Genomic DNA, 20347 nt, shown 5'->3' with positions numbered 1-20347 from the left:
TCCCAAACCATTTAAAGCTTTATAGGTTAACACTAACATTTTGAACTCCACCTAGAAACTAACTGCAAGCCACTGCAGACGTAATTCACTGATCAGTGTATGTTAGATCCTCCTCTGCGGCCAATTCACAAAGGATGCAAGTCTCGCTCTTTAGGGTCAGAGAATCACAGAAATGTTGGGCTGGACGAGACCTCGAGAGGTCACCCAGCCCAGCTCCCTGCGCTGAGGCAGGACCAAATATACCTAGACCAGGAGTTCTCTGGACAAATTATTTGGTGGCCCACTTTTGCTGGTGGCCACGCTCACACTTTTTCCTAAAATACTTAATTAGCTTAGGAAAAACAAATAAATATGCACATAGACACGTCCAAATCACTGTAATTTATTTATGGCTACCTAGTAAGTCTGCTGTGAAAAGTGATATTAACAAACTTACATGTACCACTTTTCACAGCAGACATCATAGAATCATAGAATATCAGGGTTGGAAGGGACCTCAGGAGGTCACCTAGTCCAAACCCCTGCTCAAAGCAGGACCAATCCCCAACTAAATCATCCCAGCCAGGGCTTACTCAGCCCCGGCTGCCTGGGGATAAATTAAGCCCTGGATGAGGGGTGGGGGAAGAGAGTAGCAAGGGCAGGCAGGGGAGAGGGTTGGCTGGGGGAGGCAGCAGGGGGCTGGAGCCTGAAGCCCTGTGGCTAGGGGATGGAATCCAAGGCCCCAGAGCTGAAGCCCAGGGCTGAAGCCTGAAGCCTCATGGCCAGAGCCTACCGCCACACCACCCCCAGGCTGAAGCCCAAAGCCTGAGCCCCACTACCCCTGAGAAGGTGGGGAACTCACCGGCTGCTCCTCCAGAGTTGTGCCCGAGGCGTCTCCAGAGGGAGACAGGGCCCAGCCCTGGCTGGAAGCCCCAGCAACCAACACCAAGACATCCAGGAGCACCAGGGAGGGGGAGGAGCCACTGCTCCCTCTCCCCTCCCATTACAGCCCAGGAGTCTGTGGCCGCAAGAAAAGCCCCTGGTAGCTGCATTTGGCCACGGTGGCTGCATTTGAGGAACGCTGTCCTAGACCACCCTGGACAGGTGTTTGTCCAACATGTTCTTAAAAACCTGCAATGGTAGGGATTCCACAACCTCCCTTGGTAACCTCTTCCAGCACTTAACTATCCTTAACGTTAGAAAGTTTTTCCTAATATCGAACCAAAATTTTCCTTGTTGCACACTAAGCCAATTACTTCTTGTCCTACTCCACGTGGACATGGAGAAGAATTGCTCACTGTTTTCTTCCTTTTACTGAGCTGTAGAGAGTCATGCTATTGGTGCGAGAGGCCTCTGGTGTTGACCAAGATGGCCGTCATAACAAAGACTCCAGAGCATTGGTATAACATGCTTCTGCTTTCATAAGTGGGCTGCAGCATTCTGCAAAAGCTTCATTTTCCCAGGGGTCTCCATGCGCAGCCCTCATGCAGAGCAATGTGATCTTGAGATGACAAGGCCATGGATAATTATAGCAAAGTTGGAAAGGAAACATGCTCTTCTCACCGTTTCACTGGAATCTGAGCTGGGAGCCCAATGTTGTGACCTTTATTGGGTTTAAGCTTTGGCTTAGTTCTGCTTTTGTTCCTAACACATGTATTTTAAAGCTTGCAGGAGAGGTGGTTTCTGTGCTACCCATTCTATGAGCTGTATTTCATATGTTGTGTTGCAGCCCTTGGATGCCAAGGTAATAATAGGCAATATGGACCAAAGGTGGGATTTTCCGACAGGTCGATGTGAGTTAGGAGGGCAATGAAAGTCATTGGGACTTGTGCGCTGAACTCCCCTTGGGCAAATTCCCAGTTCAAAGGAAAGAAGACAATGTGCAAGGGTTCTCCACATTGGTCAACTGGGGAGGGGAACAGAATCTTCTTTCCAGGTCATGGGGCTCCAGCCCAGATCCACAGGCCCATGCTCTTACCGTACCCTGGTACCCTGCCTTGCCCACCTGAACCTACTCTCCAGTAACATAGAGTGTGCTGTCATGGAACACAGCTTCACAGCAGGAAAGACAAGGGGAGCTTCCTGGTATGGCCTCCTGTTGGCTATTTCCCAATGCAGTTCTTTCACATCAAGGTGCACATTAGCACTGCAGATTAGCATGCATGCACCTTGATCTCAATTATCCAGTCACCATGATACTTGAATTTTGTAGGCATAGCATATACTGTAGTTCTTAAATCTATGGTGCAACTCAACCATTTTATTAATAGATCCTCAGCTGATGTAAATCAGTGTCACACCATTCACTTCAATAAAGCTACAGTGATTTACACCAGCTAAGAATCTGGGCCAATGTGTTCTGACTTCTTTTGAATTTTAAATGTTCACTGCTAATAATGAAAGGGATATAAGCTATTGTGGTTCACAGGGGGAGGTAATTTCCAAACGTGGGAGCTAAAAGATTCCACTTAAAACCCACATTTTGACGTTTAGGTCAGCTCTTGGGTGAGCAAGGTGAGATTTTCCATTGACTTTCTATGGGAATGATGGCATGGCTACATGGGGACATCCAGGAAAATTAATCCAAATTAACTAAAGGTGTGAATTTGAAGCACACTTTGGAAGTGAATTAAGCCACATCAAATTAAGGCCACTTTAATTCTGAATAATAGTGTCCATGCAGGGATTTAATGTGGTTTAACTAATCCACTTTAAGAATTAATTTGGATTCACCTTCCAGAGTGTCCTTGTGTAGACAAGCTCTTCAGCACCTAATTGATATTTGTGTCTCTGAAATATTTCCCCTAAATGGCCATTTTTTGTACGAGTGCAGATTTTATTAAATGTGTGATGTGGCCATGCTATGAAGGTGGGCCACACTCACAAAGAAGGCTCACAGCATCAATGGTCATTACCTGCAGGGATGTTCACAAAGCTAAGTACAAATAAAATTCAAGAGAGGAGAGAAAAGATTAAAGTGAAACAAGCCCTGGAAACACAATTAATTAAGCCAGTTCTTTGAACAAGTACACATGTCAACAGCAGAGTGTAGCTTGTCAACAGCATGGCAGGGTACACAGGTAAGATAAACACAACACTGACACACTTGCAGGAGATTAACCTTTCTGTAATCAGCATAATTAGTTAAGACTATAACAACATGCCTGCAGTACTAAAACAGTAAATAAATAAATAAAAATATAAACTGTTCTGAAGCTGCTCCCTTTAAAGAGCGTTACTCTTTCATCAGCTGTAAGCCACTGCACAGAGAAAATAATAAAACCAGGATATGAATTTTCAGTGGTGAGCAGATAGTTCAAACTAAACAGCGGGTGACGTTTCTTCTTCAGGTTCTGATGAATATGGTTGTGGGTGGGGGAAGTGTTGGGGTACCTGACCTAAAGGCCAGGTTTCAGAGTAACAGCCGTGTTAGTCTGTATTCGCAAAAAGAAAAGGTAATAGCTTATCACCAGCAGGAGAGTGGGGTGGGGGGGAGGTATTTTTTCATGCTTTGTGTGTATAAAAAGATCTTCTACACTTTCCACAGTATGCATCCGATGAAGTGAGCTGTAGCTCACGAAAGCTTATGCTCAAATAAATTGGTTAGTCTCTAAGGTGCCACAAGTACTCCTTTTCTTTTTCACCTAAAGGAGGATTTGGGGAAGAGTTTGTCAGCAGTGTGTGTGGTGCTTTGTGGCTCATGTCACTGGAAGACAGAAATGGATGGCTTAGGGCATGTCTATGGAGAGGTAGAAAGGAATTGCACTGGGACCAGGGGGATTAGTTGCCCCTGTATGGAGTGGCTGAGTATAGTTTGAGGGTAGGTATGACACAATGTGGATGAGAGGGATACATTTTGGTAGAAGCATGACTCTAGAAGTGACAGATGTTGCTTTGTATTGACTAGTGAACATATCACATGGAGTGAGTTATTTTGTGGAAACTCCACTATTTGGAGCATGCACTGGAATTGTTGCTGACTAGGTCTAAGCCATAAATCATGTCCGTGCTACGATGTCAGAATCATCACATCACGCAAGGCTTGGAAGGAACCTCTTGTAAGTGTAAGCTATACCCACTCAGTGTGACTCTCTGTCTCCTGGTGGCAGCTAGGCCCTTGGCTAAGAGAGGTGGGTCTTTCAGCTCAAGTAATAGAGGCTCATTTATGGATTTCCCAGGTTTGATCCCTGCTGTCAACAACCCATCCAGGGACATCAGCATTACAAGTGATGGTCCAAACATGGAATCTAGCTGGGAAGCCTCTGAGGCTTGGGAAGTGCTTCCTGCTCAGGGGAAGATGAAAACCACCACCAGATGGGGACAGAGCATAGAGTGAGCATGGCTTATATACATAATACAACGGGTATCTGTTTCCCTGTACTATGAGTGGACTAAGGGCAGGTCTTCACTACCCGCTGGATTGGCGGGTAGCGATTGATCTATCGGGGATCGATTTATCGCGTTTCGTCTAGATGCAATAAATCAATCCCTGAACGCACTCCCCGTCGACTCCGGAACTCCAGCTCGCGGGAGGCGGAAGCGGAGTCGACGGGGGAGCGGCAGCGGTCGACTCGCCACTGTCCTCACCGCCAGGTAAGTCGACCTAAGATATGCCAAATTCAGCTACGCTATTCGCGTAGCTGAAGTTGCGTAGCTTAGGTCGACCGCCCCCCGACCCCAGTGTAGACCAGGGCTAAGTTCATTATTATCATTGTCTCCGGCTAGCAGTTTAAATAATTGGCACCGTCAATACATGTAATTGGAGAGCTACCTCTTTTCGCAGTTGCAGGTGCTGGCACAGACTGAAGCAGAGTTACTTCTTTCATAGGAACGGGAAGGCCAATTTCAATAGGTCCTTCTCTGAAGATCTGTTCAGTGTCACGCAAACAGCGAGCCTGGGTCACAAGCAAAAAAGGAGCAATGTTTTGGCTGAAAACGCCTACGAGCACAGGTCTCTTATGATACCTGCTTCATCCGCACAGGCATAATTATAGAAAGACAAGGAGGTGGCTACTAACTAAAGTCATCAATTAAACGCATTAGGAAGGTCATGGTTTTGGAGTCTTTGTTTCTTTAAAGCAACACACTGTGGAAGAGTTTGAGTCTCTGTGTGGTTCTATATATTACAGTCATGCCTAGAGGCCCCAACCAAGATCTGGGTCCCATTGTGCTGCAGGCTGGACACACACACAGTCAGAGACAGTCCCTGCCCTGAAGAGTTTACAATCCAAATAGACAAGACAGAGTGGAAGGGGAAACAGAGGGTGAAATGATTTGCTCCAGTTCACACAGCGGGTCAGTAGATACCACCCAGGTCTCTTGAATGCCACACCAGTGCCCTATCCACTAAACCATGCTGTTTTAGTCCACGAGCTGTTGTACCTGTTGGGTGCTCTCTATCATTGCCAGTGCTTCGGCCATTAGTTTCTGGTTAACTCCACAAAGGTTTGCCACTTTCGTCTGGCACTTGTGATGGACGTTCATGCCACATGCTGAAAGGAAGAAGTTTATGAGGTGATCAGAGCCTGGGGAGGTTTGCATTATAAACAGCATTTGTCTGACATGAGGCAGAGCACTTCTATTGGCCTGAGCCAACAGGTCAGGGTGAAATTCACCCCTGTGAAGCCCTACGGAGCTCAAGGCCTAGGCACCAGTTAAATCCTATTGGTGCATAGTCACTGTGCTGGCCCAACCTGAATGAGCCACAAGCTGGGGAGATGCATGGGGACATTTTCCTCCCCAAGCCTGTGGAGCAGCTGTGGATCCACTCTTCAGCCCCATGGGCCATGCATCCTTGTGCAGCCCCCAAAATGATCCTGCTGTGTGTGTGCGTGTGTGTGTGGGGGGGGGCGATCCTCGGGCTCTGCCCTCAGCATGTCCCCATGCCCCCAACGACTAAGGAGCTATCTGCATGCTTAATGTAAACAGGATTTGGCCCTTAGACTGCAGCTCCTCAGGAGAGCAGCCTTGTAAAGGCCCATTCATTCCATCTACATCTGCAGAGCAGCAGGACTCACCGTCACACTTTAACCCTTGCCTCGCCAGGCCCCAAAGAAGCGTGCCACAGTGCTCGCAGAATGTCGGGCTCTTATAGTTGTAGACCTTAAACCGGTGCGGCATATCTATCTTAAACCTCTCCTTGTGGAACTGCAAGGAAAAAAGTCAGCAGTGAAAATACTACCCACTCTGCATCAGTGCTGAATTAAAAAAAGAAAAGTACTCATCATCCATATTATTCTATCTATTTTAGGGGGATTATGCTGCTGCCCAACACTGTGGTCTTTGACAGCCTCATTATTAGTTGGCAGGGTTTTTACCATGCCCAGGAAAAAAAAATCCTTGGGAATAAGCAATATATTGTACATAGAAAACAGGGTAGGGAAAAAAGTGACATCCATGCCAGTGCTGTATCTTTGTTATTGGGATTGACCAAAAAAAGGAAATTGTCTATAGATTTACAAAGCCAACTAATGGATTTTGCCACAAAGCTCCCATCTTTGTCAATGGGAATTGTGAGGCTAAACCCACTAGTTAGCTATGAGAATAACAGCCTAAAGTGTTTGAAGGGTGTAAACACCATGGAGGGATCAGAATTGATGAAGGGAAATGCTACATGGGTATAAATAGGGGCTGTGTGCTGAAATTAACTAAGAAAATCGTAGTCTTAATATCAATGCGGAAATGGCAGCTTACTCTCATTTCTGCACAGATTAGGGAAATGCTCCCTGGAACGATGATGTGAAAAAGCAAGATAAAGGCATAATAAAGGGGAACTTGTCAATATACAGATCTCCCATTAACAGTCTGCAAAGTTTGGATAATATAATATATACACTCTTGAAATGGTAAATTCCTCGATTTTAAGGCCAGAAGGGACCATTATGATCATTGAGTCTGACCTCCTGCATCATAAAGGCCAACAAACTTCATAATATCTCCCTCGTGCCCATAACGTCCATCTGCGGTATAGCATCTCTTTTAGGAAGACATCCAGCCTTGATTTAAATATTGCAAAATCAGTTATTAAATTTGAGTGCATCACAAATAAGAGATTGTGTGACCGATCAGGAAGGTGCAAGCAAAGGACACGAATCTGATTCATTACACCCATTCTACACCAGTAACTTCAGTGACTTCACTGGAGTTACTCCTGGCTTACGTCAGTATAAGAAAGATCAGAATGAAATCCCTATGCCGAAATGTGACACATACCATTGTTTCTCTGCTATTGATTGCCGATCCTGTGCACTTAGCTATTACTTTATCAATACACTTCTTATGAATGGCAGCATTGCATTCTGAAAGAACAGATAAGCCACAATATTAGGAAAAAATGCCATCTAAAAAAATGACTGAATAAATAATGATAGTAATATAATAAAGCTTCTTACGCCTGCACTGGTAGCCTTGTTTGTTAAGACCCCTGGAATAAACACAAAGCTGGTTAATTTTGAATTTTCAGAGAGCCCCCATAGAGCAGCAGTATTTATGCAATGGAAATTGAAGAAGACCACATTGATTTTTATTAGCTCCTGTAGGGCTTATCTAGCTTAAGTATCTTTATTCACTTCAGCTAGTAGTTAGAATGACTGCTTGAGGCCCTCACAGCAGGTTTTGTGCACTTTACAACTTTTAATTTTGCATCAGTTAATGGCAACCTGTTTATTAGAAACCTATGTGTATTTTAGTCACTGCAGAAACAGTAAAAGATAGGAGTGAATTTTCATACTGGTACAAATGCAATTAGAATCATGACAACTGGGTGTGTCATATCCCGGGAATGAAACATGTAACCCCTACATGTAACAGATAAAGGGCCTGATACCGTGACACTTACTCACACGAGGAGTCTTTACTCCTTCAAACAGTTCCAATGCCCAAATCCTGAGGCCTTTTCTCAGTTTCCAGTCCTAACGACCTGATCACACTCCCATTAAAGTCAACGGAAAGATTCTCAGGCCCAGATCTTCAGAGGTATTTAGGCACCTAACGCCCACTGATTTCAAAGGAAGATGAGAGGCTAAATACCTTTGGGGATTTGTGCCTGACTGACTTCAACTGGAGCTGGACTGGGCCCTGCTCAGACAAACGCTCACTGAAAAGGCCCACTGGAGTCAAGTATGTGAGTGAGAGTTGTGGGGTCAGGCCTCTTAATGGTGAGCAATAATAATGTTTCTTCACTGAGGTTTGGAGGAATGGATCCTCCTGAGATGATGATTAACGTCTAGTATGTAACAGAAGTGCCCGGGGACCTCTGCATACACATGTACATGCTGAATTGCACTGGGTTGTGATCCAGGGAAGACTTGAAAGCACCTCACTTGCACCAACTCTTATTCATTCGTAGCCACAGACTGCTTATGGAATGGCAGCTGGTTAACACGGCGGACAATGAGTTTCAGAATGAAAGGTGGAGGAAGCTCTGAATCATTGTACGTACCAGACGAACTCATGGCAGACAGAGCAGAATGTGGGTTGTGGGAAAAAGGTAGCAGTGAACTCGTGACATTTGACGTTGTGAATTTTGGCTTGCTTGATAGCTCCCCGGCGCTGATGCAGGGAGAAAAACCCCTCTGTCTCACAGTCGATCAGCTCTTTAGCATCTGGGAAGAAAGGAGACGTAAGAGTTCATTACGAAATTCAGTTATTGTGTATGTGTGTAGATATATACAGTATAAGTATATACAGTGTAAGTACAGTATAACTACAGTGTGTGTATACACTCACAGTAGTTATACTATACTTATACTCTGTGTTCTGAGCTGTCTTTTACTGGAGAATCTCAGAGTGCTTTACAAGCATTAATAAATGAAGCCACACACCACTCTAGTGAGGCAGGTATTACACTCATTTGACTGATGGGGAACTGGGACACAGAGAAGTTAAATGACATGCATAAGGACAGAGGCTGTATAGTTGACAATAGAATCCAGGAGACCTAAGTCCCAGACCTATGCTCTAGCCTCCCCTCTGTAACTATGCTGATGGAAGCAACTAATGTAGACCAAACTCACCTAACGTATATACTTAGTATAAAGCTCATAAGAAATTACACATGACTCCTCTGGTTAGATATGAAGCAGGCAGAGTGCCCTTGTCTGTTTCATGATGGCTTTCATTCTACCACTTTAAAGCAGAAAGGGAAAGTCCTCCAAATAAGCAGTCAATCAGTTTAAATACCAATTTGCTGTTCTGAAACTACTGGTAGAAGATCCGTTCAGCATTTACAACGTGAACGTATGATGGTGGGCATGACCTAGGAGAGGTAAAAGCAGGGGAAACAGCTGGCAAAATTCACAATGATAATCCGAGCTGGGCGGGAAAAGGTCATTCTGTTTCATGGAGGATTTTTATATTTTGTTCCAATTGGGAACGAAACCCCCAAATTTCAAAATTCTCATTGAAAAAGAAAAAGATCCCCAGCTCTGGGGCAGACTGCCGGTGGGCTGTCTGGAAGTTGTGCACTCTGGAAACTCTGGGGTCCCCAGCAGCCCACCAAGTGGACCCTGAATCTCTGGAGTCTCTGACTCTGAAGCAGTCCGCCTAGTGTGCTTCCCTGGAGCCATGGACCATGGAAGCCCTGAGGTCCCCAGCAGCCCATCAGACAGGCTGGCAAGGAACCAGGTGGGTGAGTGGGCAGAAAACACTGCCAGGGTTCCGTTGGAACTCTGGTGAAATTGAACCATCTCTGTGAAACATTTTATTTTTGATGAATTGGCAAATTCTGACAAAATACTGTTGCACGGGAATTTTTCCGACCAACTCTAATGATAAAGTGGATTGAGCTGTTTGCTACAATGACAGTGTAGGTGTCCTTCACGTTGTATCCCCAGTGTAACTCAGCCCTGATCAGAATAGCTGGTAGAGTACATCTACAGGCAAGAAAATAGTTCATTTTCCATGTCTGTTCCATCAATGTTCAGTCTTGCTAGCTATTGGTGATAATGAGGTCAATTGTGCTGATAGAACTGTCCACTAGGAAATTGGCTGAGACCATCCACTTATTTCACCTGGGACCCCTGAATTTTGGTTTTTACTGACTTGAACTAGCGCTGAGCTGATGACTTAAGGGAGAAAATTCTCGATCCTATAGCCAATGCCTTGAGCACTCCTATCTAACTTTCCTCGCACCTCTACCCATATTTTAAATACAGTGTATTTGTTTTCCATATATGTTTACATTTAAATTCTAGAATCTTGGGTGATGCTATTTATTATTAGAAAAAGTCTATTTAATTCTGTGGCAAGCAACATTAAACGATAATCTCCCCAAAACTACAGCTCCATGCTTCTAAATATGTGTTTCCAAAGATTGGAATTGGCTTAACATGCTGAATTACAAGACAACAGGAACCAGTGAATTGTTGCTAATGCTAATTCATAATATGCAGAGCATAGGAATTATTTAATGTATTGTTTCCAGCAAATAATTTTCTTTAAAGTAAAAAAAAAGGCATTGAACCCTTTCTCTATAACCCACAGAAGCAGAATGTGTTAATACAGACAAGCTCTTGTCTTCTCTTGTTGGCTTTCACAAACGAAGCAGGGCTGGGTCTGGTTAGTATTTGGGTGGGAGATTTCCAAGGAAACCCGAGGTTTTGAAGGAAGTGGTTTGTGTGGTTCACTAAGGTTGCACGTCCCTCTAGTCAGAACTGAACTAATGCCCCATCATGAGGTTACAGCACAGTATGGAAGTGCTGGCATTGGATTAGATGTAAAGGAGAGAATGTGACCGAAAAACAGTCACGAGTATCTCTTTGGGATGTTGTTGACCTCACTGACGGTACCTTGATCTACTAAGTGATGCAAGGTATAAAGGCATAAACAAGAGGAAGTATTTTTGAGGCATGTTTTTTTATAATCCACCTGGTGCTCTTTCAGATGCAGTTTCTTTACCATTGAAATTACAATCTGTAATTTAGGGCTTGATTCAACTATGGGAGTTAGATCAGGGCCATGGGGTAAATATTCATGAAGCTGTTTTCAAAAATATAGACCATTCAACTCTTGACATAAGTGCTCAGATGTAAGATTTTCAATTTACACAGAATTGTGCCCTGAAAAAAGTGGTTAGAATTATATATAGAGATTCTTTTTGCATATTCCTTCCAATTCTACCAGGCCAGTACTGATTTACTATATGCTGAATTCATGAAAATATTCACAGTTACTGTGATTCTGCAAGCTTTGCAGAGGAATAAAACCCAACCCTTGCTAAATAATATAATAATATCCACCAAGTGGATTGTACAACAATTCACCTAAGTATTCTGTAGGAAGTAGCCTGCACTGAAGTATTGATTCTGACATTGCTATGTGCAATCCGGAGATGTACTGGACACCTAACTTCCCTAAAGGTTAGCCCCTGTGATGGGTTAAGACTTCTGTTTCAATGCTGACCTGATACAGCTTGGCAGCAGAAGCCTTAGTACCCATCAGAGGTAGGAGTTGATGAGGAAAAGTACCAATGTGCACATGCTTCCTAATGAATTATTTTCATTGTCTTACTGGAAGATCTTTCTAAGTTCAGGTTGTTACCTCCCCATCTAGTCCTCCATCCTGCACTCATCAAAGTCAACGGGAGTTTTGTCAAGGTCAAAAGATGAAAATGTGTTTTACATGGCCATTTATGCACTTTGCCATCCCTTTATGTTGAGATTGTTCCAAACCAATTAATATATACATTTTTCAGCTAGGAGCTCTATACAGGGCCGGTCCAAACCTTTGAAATCAATGGGAGTCTTTCCACTATCCTGGATGGGAGCTGGATCTGGAATTAGGTCCTTTTTTCTTCTGGGTTGGCTTAAAAGAATGCATGTGTAGGGATGGCAGTTACGGGAGAATCCACTTTTTTACGGGTAAAGCTAGCAAATTTGAATGCAAATAACTGAGGGACAGCCAACGTGGAACCCCGCAATGCAATATGAAGTGCTCTTCATAGTGAAGCCGCATTCAACCCATTGCAATAATCTCAATACAAGTCTATAGGTGAATCATCAGTATTGAAGTGAGCATTATTTTAAATGCCAGGTGTTTATCTGAAGATGACTTGTCTGTCCCACATAACCAGAAATCAAATCAATTAATCAATAAATAGTGTCACTTGCCGCTCATTTCCAGGAAGTATCTTGCATTCATTAGCATTCTCCCTTGAGGTTTCAATTCTAGCTGGTTGAGACAAGAAGAAAGAAAAAAAAGTGTAGATGTTAGACAGCAATGCTACTTAACGGCAATCACTTCAGATGCCTGAGCGAACTCAAAGCTAAAGTCTAGCAATAATCTCAGCTGGCAAGAAAAAAATTAATTTCCCCACAGAATTCAATAAATGGCAATAACTACTCGGTTTTGGTTCGTTCATTATTAGACACAGTAACCACTGGAGAACAAAGTGTATAGAAGGGCTCTGGGAGAAGCGACGGACAATATGATGGGATGGGATGTTAGATGCGGTGGGATCTGAGTTACTACAGAGAATTCTTTCCTGGGTGTCTGGCTGGTGAATCTTGCCCACATGCTCAGGGTTCAGCTGATTGCCATATTTGGGGTCGGGAAGGAATTTTCCTCCAGGGCAGATTGGAAGAGGCCCTGGGGGGGTTTTGCCTTCCTCTGCAGCATGGGGCATGGGTCACTTGCTGGAGGATTCTCTGCTCCTTGAAGTCTTTAAACCATGATTTGAGGACTTCAAGAGCTCAGACATAGGTGAGAGGTTTATTGCAGGAGTGGGTGGGTGAGATTCGGTGGCCTGCGTTGTGCAGGAGGTCGGACTAGATGATCATAATGGTCCCTTCTGACCTTAGTATCTATGAAATCTATATGGTTATAAGACTATGTTGTTTCTCACCAGAGGCTTGGGAACAGCATGCTAGAACATATATGAAGTATGGATAAAATAATAAATAAAGCTCAGATTTTCCAAAGATGCTCCGTATCCACCAGCTTCCATCAAGAGAACATATCATTCCCAGTGGTAGCTGCTGAGTGCTAAGCACTTTTGCAAATGTGGCTGTAAGTGCCTAACTCCTATAGGCTTCAGTGGGAGTTAGGTGCCTATCGATATTTTTGGTTTGCTGGCTGAATCAAAACATTTTTTAAGAAAAACTGTTTCAGGTTGACCCAAAATAAAATTTTTCGACAATTAGGAAAAATAAAAAAACCTCAAGGAAAGTTTGATTCCACTCCACATGAAATGTTTCATTTTGTTTTTGAAGGCTTTTTACTTAAAAAAAAAAAACAACCGAGATGGAATTCGAAACGAAAAGTCATTTTGAATAAAAAATTGAAATATTTCAATTACAAAATGTCCGAACAAAGTGTTTAAATTTGGGGGGGGGGGATGTTTTGGGTTTTTTTCAGCCAGAACAATTTGGTGAATTCAACAAAAATTCCCAAAATGTTTTGGTTGACCCAAATCTGCATTTTTCAGCCAAAAAGAGCTTTGGCTGAAAAATTTTGCCCAGCTTCACTTCTTAGGCACTTTTGCAAATCCCACTGGGTGCCTATCTGCATCCTTGGGCCCCTAAATGCCTTTGTATCTGGCTCTATGAAGCCTAATGGGACTTTGGGTATGTCTTCATAGCAACTAGATACCCACAGCTGGCCCGTGCCAGCTGACTCAGGCTCGTGGGGCTTGGGTTGTGGGGCTGTTTCATTGCTGTGTAAATGTCTAGGACCCTGTGAGGTGGGAGGGCCCCAGAGCTCAGGTGCTAGCCGGAGCTTGGAAGTCTACACAGCAATGAATCAGCCTCACTGTCTGAACCCCACGAGCCCGAGTTGGCTGCCGTGGGCCAGCTGCAGGGTTTTCTTTGCTGTGCAGACATACTCTTAGGCTCTATGTACCCGTAGACTCTGAAGTAGCCAAACTGTTTTTAAAATAGAAATGAGGAGTTTTTGAAAATTTTACCCTATGGGTAAATCTTACAAGTTAGCATAGGCGCTGACTCCGTGGGTGCTCAGCACCCACCGGCTGGTCCCGCCAGTCAGCTTCTCCCCCCTCCCCAGTGCCTCTGCCTGTCACCCACCAATGGGCCTGCCAATCAGCTCCTCCCTCTCCCCCCCCCACGCTCCCACCAGCCGAGGATCAGCTGTTCAGCAGCGGGCAGGAGGAGCAGCAGGGGAGGAGAAGGAGTGGGGGGCATGAAAAGGCAGAGTGAGGGAGGGGCGCACTTGGGGGAGGGGGCGGAACAAGGCAGGAAGGGACAGGGCAGGGGTAGGGCCTTGGGGCAGGGGTGGAGTGTGGGTGGGGCAGAGCAAGGGGTGAACACCCTCCCCTGTCCCTATTAAGAGCACGGCGATCACAAAAATACTGTTTGCTAAACAGCATTACCTGCAGCCTGCCTGCTGGGATTATCATGCCATGTAATTAATACTTTGAGCCTGTTTCATCACTACCATACTTCAGATTTATACCACTGATATTTAATGGAGTCACAGTGATATAACACTGAAATGATGCAGCGGTGAATCAGTCCACCGATATTAGACAGATTAAATTTTAAGAGCATTTCTCTAGGGCACATAAGATAATTCATATGTAGTCACTCATATTACTATCTTCCCCCAAAGGATTATCTAAGCAAAGCTATTATGTCTGCGTGACTCAGAGGAACCAGAATGCTTGCTAATATAAGTTATATGTTTTAATATAGCAGTGACAGTTAATATAAAAGCATTATGTTGCTCTTTTTGATATTCATGGACTGCTTTCCATCAAGCAATGCACGAGATTACGCCACATGTGTTCCTTGGATGGGCAGACAATTTTTGTTGGCATATCAGTTACATTTGCAATCTGGTATGCACATAGCGCCTCCCCTTATTCCATAAGAGTTATCTCTAACAAGCCATCAGTGGTGTTAACAACCCAAAGCGCTTACCCATATTTCTGTCTTCCCATTGGTCTTCTTGCACCTGTCCGCCAGTACGTTGAGTTCAACTGTGGTTTCTGAAACCATCTCCGCGCTTTTGTCCTTCACAACAATGTGCATGACCCTACCCTTGTTGATATGGGCGTCGAACGTGCTGTTCCAGGGTGGGTACATGGTGGGCTTCTTTTGGACGTACACTTGGCCATTCTCTGTTAACAGAAAAGATATTTAGACATATCGGGATGTCCGCCTGAGAGGATGGGACACAATGGGCCTGATTCTCATTTATGCCAAGGCTACCACGCAGGTGAGAAGGGGCCCTTGAACTAAATTTAAATATAATTTGTGCCCACTTAAAGACCTCTTTATTCTGCCACAGTGATGTAAAGTGACTTAGAGTAAATAAGAATCAAGTACATTAAAAATCAGTGGAGTTACACTGGTGTTAATCTGCAGTAATGCAGTTATGAATCAGGCCCTCATTTTGTCTCGGGCAAAATTATTTTCCCAGCATTCCTGCCTCTAAACTTCTTTGTCTTCCAAGATGAAAGCAAAACAGGTAAAGCAATTCCATGGTTATTCACTCTGAACCCAAACAAAGAAACTAGGGGCTAGATCATTTCTGTGGAGGAAATGAGAGCGGAGTCAGAGAACCTAGGCTTCTGTGGGAGGATAATCACTCGTTTCCCTCACAATTACTCCATCAATGCTAGAAACACTGAAGAAAATAGGGGCAGGAAAAGGTGACATAGGAGACACAGGTGCTGACTTCTATTTTTCCCGATGGGTGCTCCATCCCCACTCTGCCAACTTTCATGTGGTAAATAAGCACCCCAACTTTCACAATAAACCAAAAATCAAGCTAATCCCATTTCAAAACAAGGCCACAACAAGCCAATCCCTAAGAACCCCAACACTCTAGGTCACTAGATACCGACGGCGTGCAGTCTGGGACTGTGGTGGGCCTGCGGTGCACCCCGACTCTCTCCCGCCCTTGCCCCTGCTTGCCCCCCCTTGCCCCTGCTTGCCGGGAGCTGATCAAAAACAAGAAGCAACAAGCTACAACAAGCTACAGGCCAAAAACTAGCCAACAAGCCAAAAACTAGCCAACAAGCAACTCACAAGCCAATTAAGCCACAAAGAAGTGCAATTTCTGACTTTTTTCATGGGTTTGGCATGTCTGCTCTGCGCCCTGAGGCCCTGCCCCTACTTCGCCCCCCTCCCCAGAGGCCCTGCACTCGCTCCACCTCCTCCTGCCCCCCGCTCCACCCCCTCCCCTGAGGCCCGCCCTGCCTGCCACTCGCTGTCCTCCTGCAAGCGCCTCCCGCCAGCTGCTGAACAGCTGATCAGCAGCCCTGCCAAACAGCTGTGGCTGGTGGGTGCTGAGCTCTCTGTTTTTCTTTCCTTGGGGGCTTGATCCCTGGAGCACCCATGGAGTCAGCGCTTATGATAGGAGACACAACTTACTCGGATGTGAGGTATCTTTGAGGCCTACCATAAAACTGCCCAGCCAGTCCCAATCATAATTTCCCCTACTCTTTAGTCCAAGTCTCGCCAGACTCTTTGTCCCAATCTACTCCTTTCCTTAGATCTGGCTTTTGCCCTCCGCATTTGAATCAGACAGTTTCCTCCTCCACACTGCCTGGGTGCCAGCAGAAGGGTGACTGAGAGGACAGGAGAAAGGCTGCCTGTCTTCAGTTCCAGGGCCCAAACGCACACGGACTTGGAGCAGCTGGGAGAAGCCATCACAAGGAAAGCTTTATTCCCATTGTGACCATACAAATGAGAAGAACCTCACCCATCTTTCTTAGTATTATACTGTCAGTTTATACACCACGTCAAGAACTTGGACTCTTTACTCAAGGTGAGCTCTGTTTAACAATAACCATCCTTAACTTTTCCTCTTATAAAATGTTAATTTAATGGAATAAGAAAATTAAAAATATAAAACATGTTTAAGTGCATTGTGGGATAATAATACCGCCCTTCTGCCGAGCATTAGCAGACGTCAAGACCTCCAGGTTGGTGTCCCGTTGAAGGAAAAATCAATGACACAGAGCGAGGGGGTGTATCCTTACTGTAACTGGTTTATTTACACAATATACACGAATCCATGAACAGAGGTAGTCACAAACGGCATGCAGGAAAAATCCCAGTTTCTGAAATCTCCACCCAAAAACCTGGTTCCCACAAAGCAACTCTGCACCAAGTATTGATTGGAGTTAGAGAAATAAAAGGCAGAGAACAAACTGTCTTTCTGTTTGCAACAGATTCCTTTAAAATAAACTATGTCAAAAAAACTGACAACAATACAGCATTTCTTCAAAGAATACACACTGCTGGCATGCTGAGTGTAATGGTGCCCTCTGGTGACTCCCTCCATAACAATAATACTTTACACTTCCATTGCCTCTTACTTTGGACAATCTACAAATGCTTTATCAATATTCATAAAAATACTTTCACGACTTCTTTATATATCACACAGAAGCAATGGAAACCACAGCACTGGACTGGGATTTAGGAGACCTGGGCTCTATTCCTGGGTTAGCCACTGACCTGACAGGTGAGCTTGGGTAAGTCACTGCAGCGCTCTGTGCCTCAGTTTCCCCATCTGTGAAATGGGGATAATGATACTGACCTCCTTTATAAAGTGTTTTGAGATCTACTGATGAAAAGCGCTATGTAAGAGCTCGGTATTGTTATTAATTATCATCATCATCTTCATCATTATTTTCAGGTCAACTTTAAATACTTGGGTGTGTGCAACCAACTGGAACCAGTTTAACTAAAGGTGGTTTTATAAACCAATTTGGTGCCATTGGTATGAATTTTGGTTTTGAAACTCTTATTTTGGTTTAAAAGTAGTTCATTTTGATTTCTCTTAATCCAGTTTAAAAAAAATGAATTAATTGGCAGTGAACCACTCTTAAATTGAATTAAATGTGTCTTCAAGCAGACTTGCACCAGTTTAACTAAATCAGTTTGCAAACTGATTTAAGATAAACCACTGCAAGTTCTGCATTCAGACCAGGTCTTGAAGGAGCAGCATTTTAAGGGAGCCCATGCTCCCAGGATAAAGAAACTCCCCCCGCCCCGTCTTTTCTCTAAGGGTGGGTAGAGGGAAAGGAAGGAGACTGCGATCTACTGTTGATTGGGGCTTGGGGGAGAACCAGCCGTCTGCCACCTGCTGCTGTTGGAAGGGAGGAGCAAGAACCAGATGGGAAGGAACAGAGTACGGGAAGCACATGGAAAGCTTTTAATCTCCATTCCCTATCCGGCTCACCCAATGACAACAGAAAGCTGCCTTTATTGCTCCTTTTCATCTCCCCCACCTTAGGAGTCCATGCCCTCCCCTCCCTTCCAGCAGCTGGATCACTGGAGAAAAAGGCAGAGTAGAGATGTCTCTTACTGTACCTGGTGCTGCTTCCCAGTGCGACCTCTGCTAGGATGCTGCCTCTCAGCTCCCTGGGTCTGTCCTATTGGCATATCACCACAGCAGTGATCCCCACCCCTACAGTTTTGAAGGGAAGGATCTGGGATCCAGGCCCAGCTCCCTGTATGTGTCGAGGTTTTATATGTTAAGGACCAGATCGTGAACCCTTTACTCACACTGGCTTATTTACACTATATACACCAGTCCTTGAACAGAGATGGTCACAAATGGTATGTTGGCAAACCCTGCTTCCTGAAATCTCAGCCCAAACGCTGATGTGTTGTTCCCCAGAACAATTTTGCGCCAAGATGTTAGAGACATAAAGGCAGAGAACAAACTTCTTACTGCTTTCCACAGCTTCTGCAAAAAGAACCTGTATCACAAAACTAACAAGACAGTGTTTCCTCATCTGAATTTGGACTTCTCATATAAGGGTCTCCCAATATGAGTAGAGGTTGCACCACTCAGTCCAAAGTTTGAATCTGTACATGGACTTTCCCGAAGTTCAATGGAATTTGGATCTAGATCAGGCCCATCTCTGCAATTAAGGACCATCACATATTTAGTAAGTGTGTGGTTGGGCACATTTTACTCACACTTGAACACTGTATGTGTCATAAATATAAAGGGAAGTGTAAACATCTTTAAAATCCCTCCTGGCCCGAGGAAAAACCCTTTCACCTGTAAAGGGTTAAGAAGCTAGGATAACCTCGCTGGCACCTGACCACAATGACCAATGAGGAGACAAGATACTTTCAAAGCTGGAGGGGGGAGAAACAAAGTGTCTGGGTCTGTCTGTGTGATGCTTTTGCCGGGGACAGAACAGGAATGGAGTCTTAGAACTTAGTAAGTAATCTAGCTAGATATGCGTTAGATTCTGTTTGTTTAAATGGCTGAGAAAATAAGCTGTGCTGAATGGAATGGATATTCCTGTTTTTGTGTCTTTTTGTAACTTAAGGTTTTGCCTAGAGGGATTCTCTATGTTTTGAATCTAATTACCCTGTAAGATATTTACCATCCTGATTTTACAGAGGTGATTCTTTTTTACTTTTTCTTCTATTAAAATTCTTCTTTTAAGAAACTGAATGCTTTTTTCATTGTTCTTAAGATCCAAGGGTTTGGGTCTGTGGTCACCTATGCAAATTGGTGATGATTTTTATCAAACCTTCCCCAGAAAAAAGGGGGTAAGATTTGGGAGGATTCTGGGGGGAAAGACGTTTTCAAACAAACTCTTTCCTAATAATAATAATACCAGTGTTAGACGTTTGGTGGTGGCAGCGAAAGTCCAACGGCAAAGGGTAAAATAGTTTGTACCCTGGGGAAGTTTTAACCTAAGCTGGTAAAAGTAAGCTCAGGAGGTTTTCATGCAGGTCCCCACATCTGTACCCTAGCGTTCAGAGTGGGGAAGGAACCTTGACAGTATGTATGTAGATTTTTGCAATTAATATACTTAGATAATTGTCTGTGGGCCTAATTCATCCCCGGTGTAATTCCTGGCTTTAATGGAGTTTCGCCAGTGATGATTATGGCTCTCTATGTCAAATAACAGAGGCTTACTTCAAGGCACAAGCTCATAAATATGCATTCAGTATCTTTTGATAAAAAGTTGCACAAAAAGAAAAGCAGCTGAGTGCAACATAAACTTCCAGATGTCACTGAGAACAAAAATATTAACAGGAAGAGCCATGACTTCCTCACTGCATCAGCTACACAGCCACCAGACATAGAGAAATCAATTTATCCAAGAGACACAATCATTTGCAACATAAATATCTGTTTTCAGTGCCCTGGAAAATATATGGCTAAAATAAACAAACACTGGGATGGTAATGAATTGGCCAATGCATAAGGGCAAAATTCTCTCTGATGTAACTCCACTGAAGTGAAAAGAGTTATATCAGGGACTCATTTACCTCCATGCTCCTGGAAGATGAAACAGCATCTGTCTTTCCTGTAGTGCAAGGCTTTCTCTTTGGCTGACAGTGTCTCTTGATCAGTGGGACTGCATATAAAGTTCAAACACAGTGCAGAATCTCTCATGAGACAAATGGCATCAAGACAGGTGTTA

General features: G+C 44.1%; 1 protein-coding gene across 5 annotated transcripts in view; it reads right to left on the bottom strand.

The window, feature by feature from the left end:
* Window positions 1-20347, bottom strand: part of PRKCQ (protein kinase C theta) — an 85072-nt gene that overhangs the window by 38473 nt on the left and 26252 nt on the right. For 4 of the 5 annotated variants that reach the window (XM_037889349.2, XM_037889350.2, XM_037889351.2 and 1 more), the window contains 8 exons: window positions 14853-15052; window positions 12087-12147; window positions 8420-8582; window positions 7371-7402; window positions 7192-7277; window positions 5997-6126; window positions 5362-5471; window positions 4751-4874 (listed from right to left, as the gene is read on the bottom strand). In XM_037889349.2, coding sequence (XP_037745277.1) covers window positions 4751-4874; window positions 5362-5471; window positions 5997-6126; window positions 7192-7277; window positions 7371-7402; window positions 8420-8582; window positions 12087-12147; window positions 14853-15052 — 906 coding nt within the window. Of the gene's footprint in view, window positions 1-4750; window positions 4875-5361; window positions 5472-5996; window positions 6127-7191; window positions 7278-7370; window positions 7403-8419; window positions 8583-12086; window positions 12148-14852; window positions 15053-20347 lie in introns of those variants that run through there. The other variant, XM_037889352.2, reaches the window with a different exon arrangement.

This window comes from Chelonia mydas, chromosome 1 (genome assembly GCF_015237465.2).
Source record: "Chelonia mydas isolate rCheMyd1 chromosome 1, rCheMyd1.pri.v2, whole genome shotgun sequence".
Lineage (NCBI taxonomy): Eukaryota > Metazoa > Chordata > Testudines > Cheloniidae > Chelonia > Chelonia mydas.
This window is presented reverse-complemented; position numbering and strand designations above follow the sequence as displayed.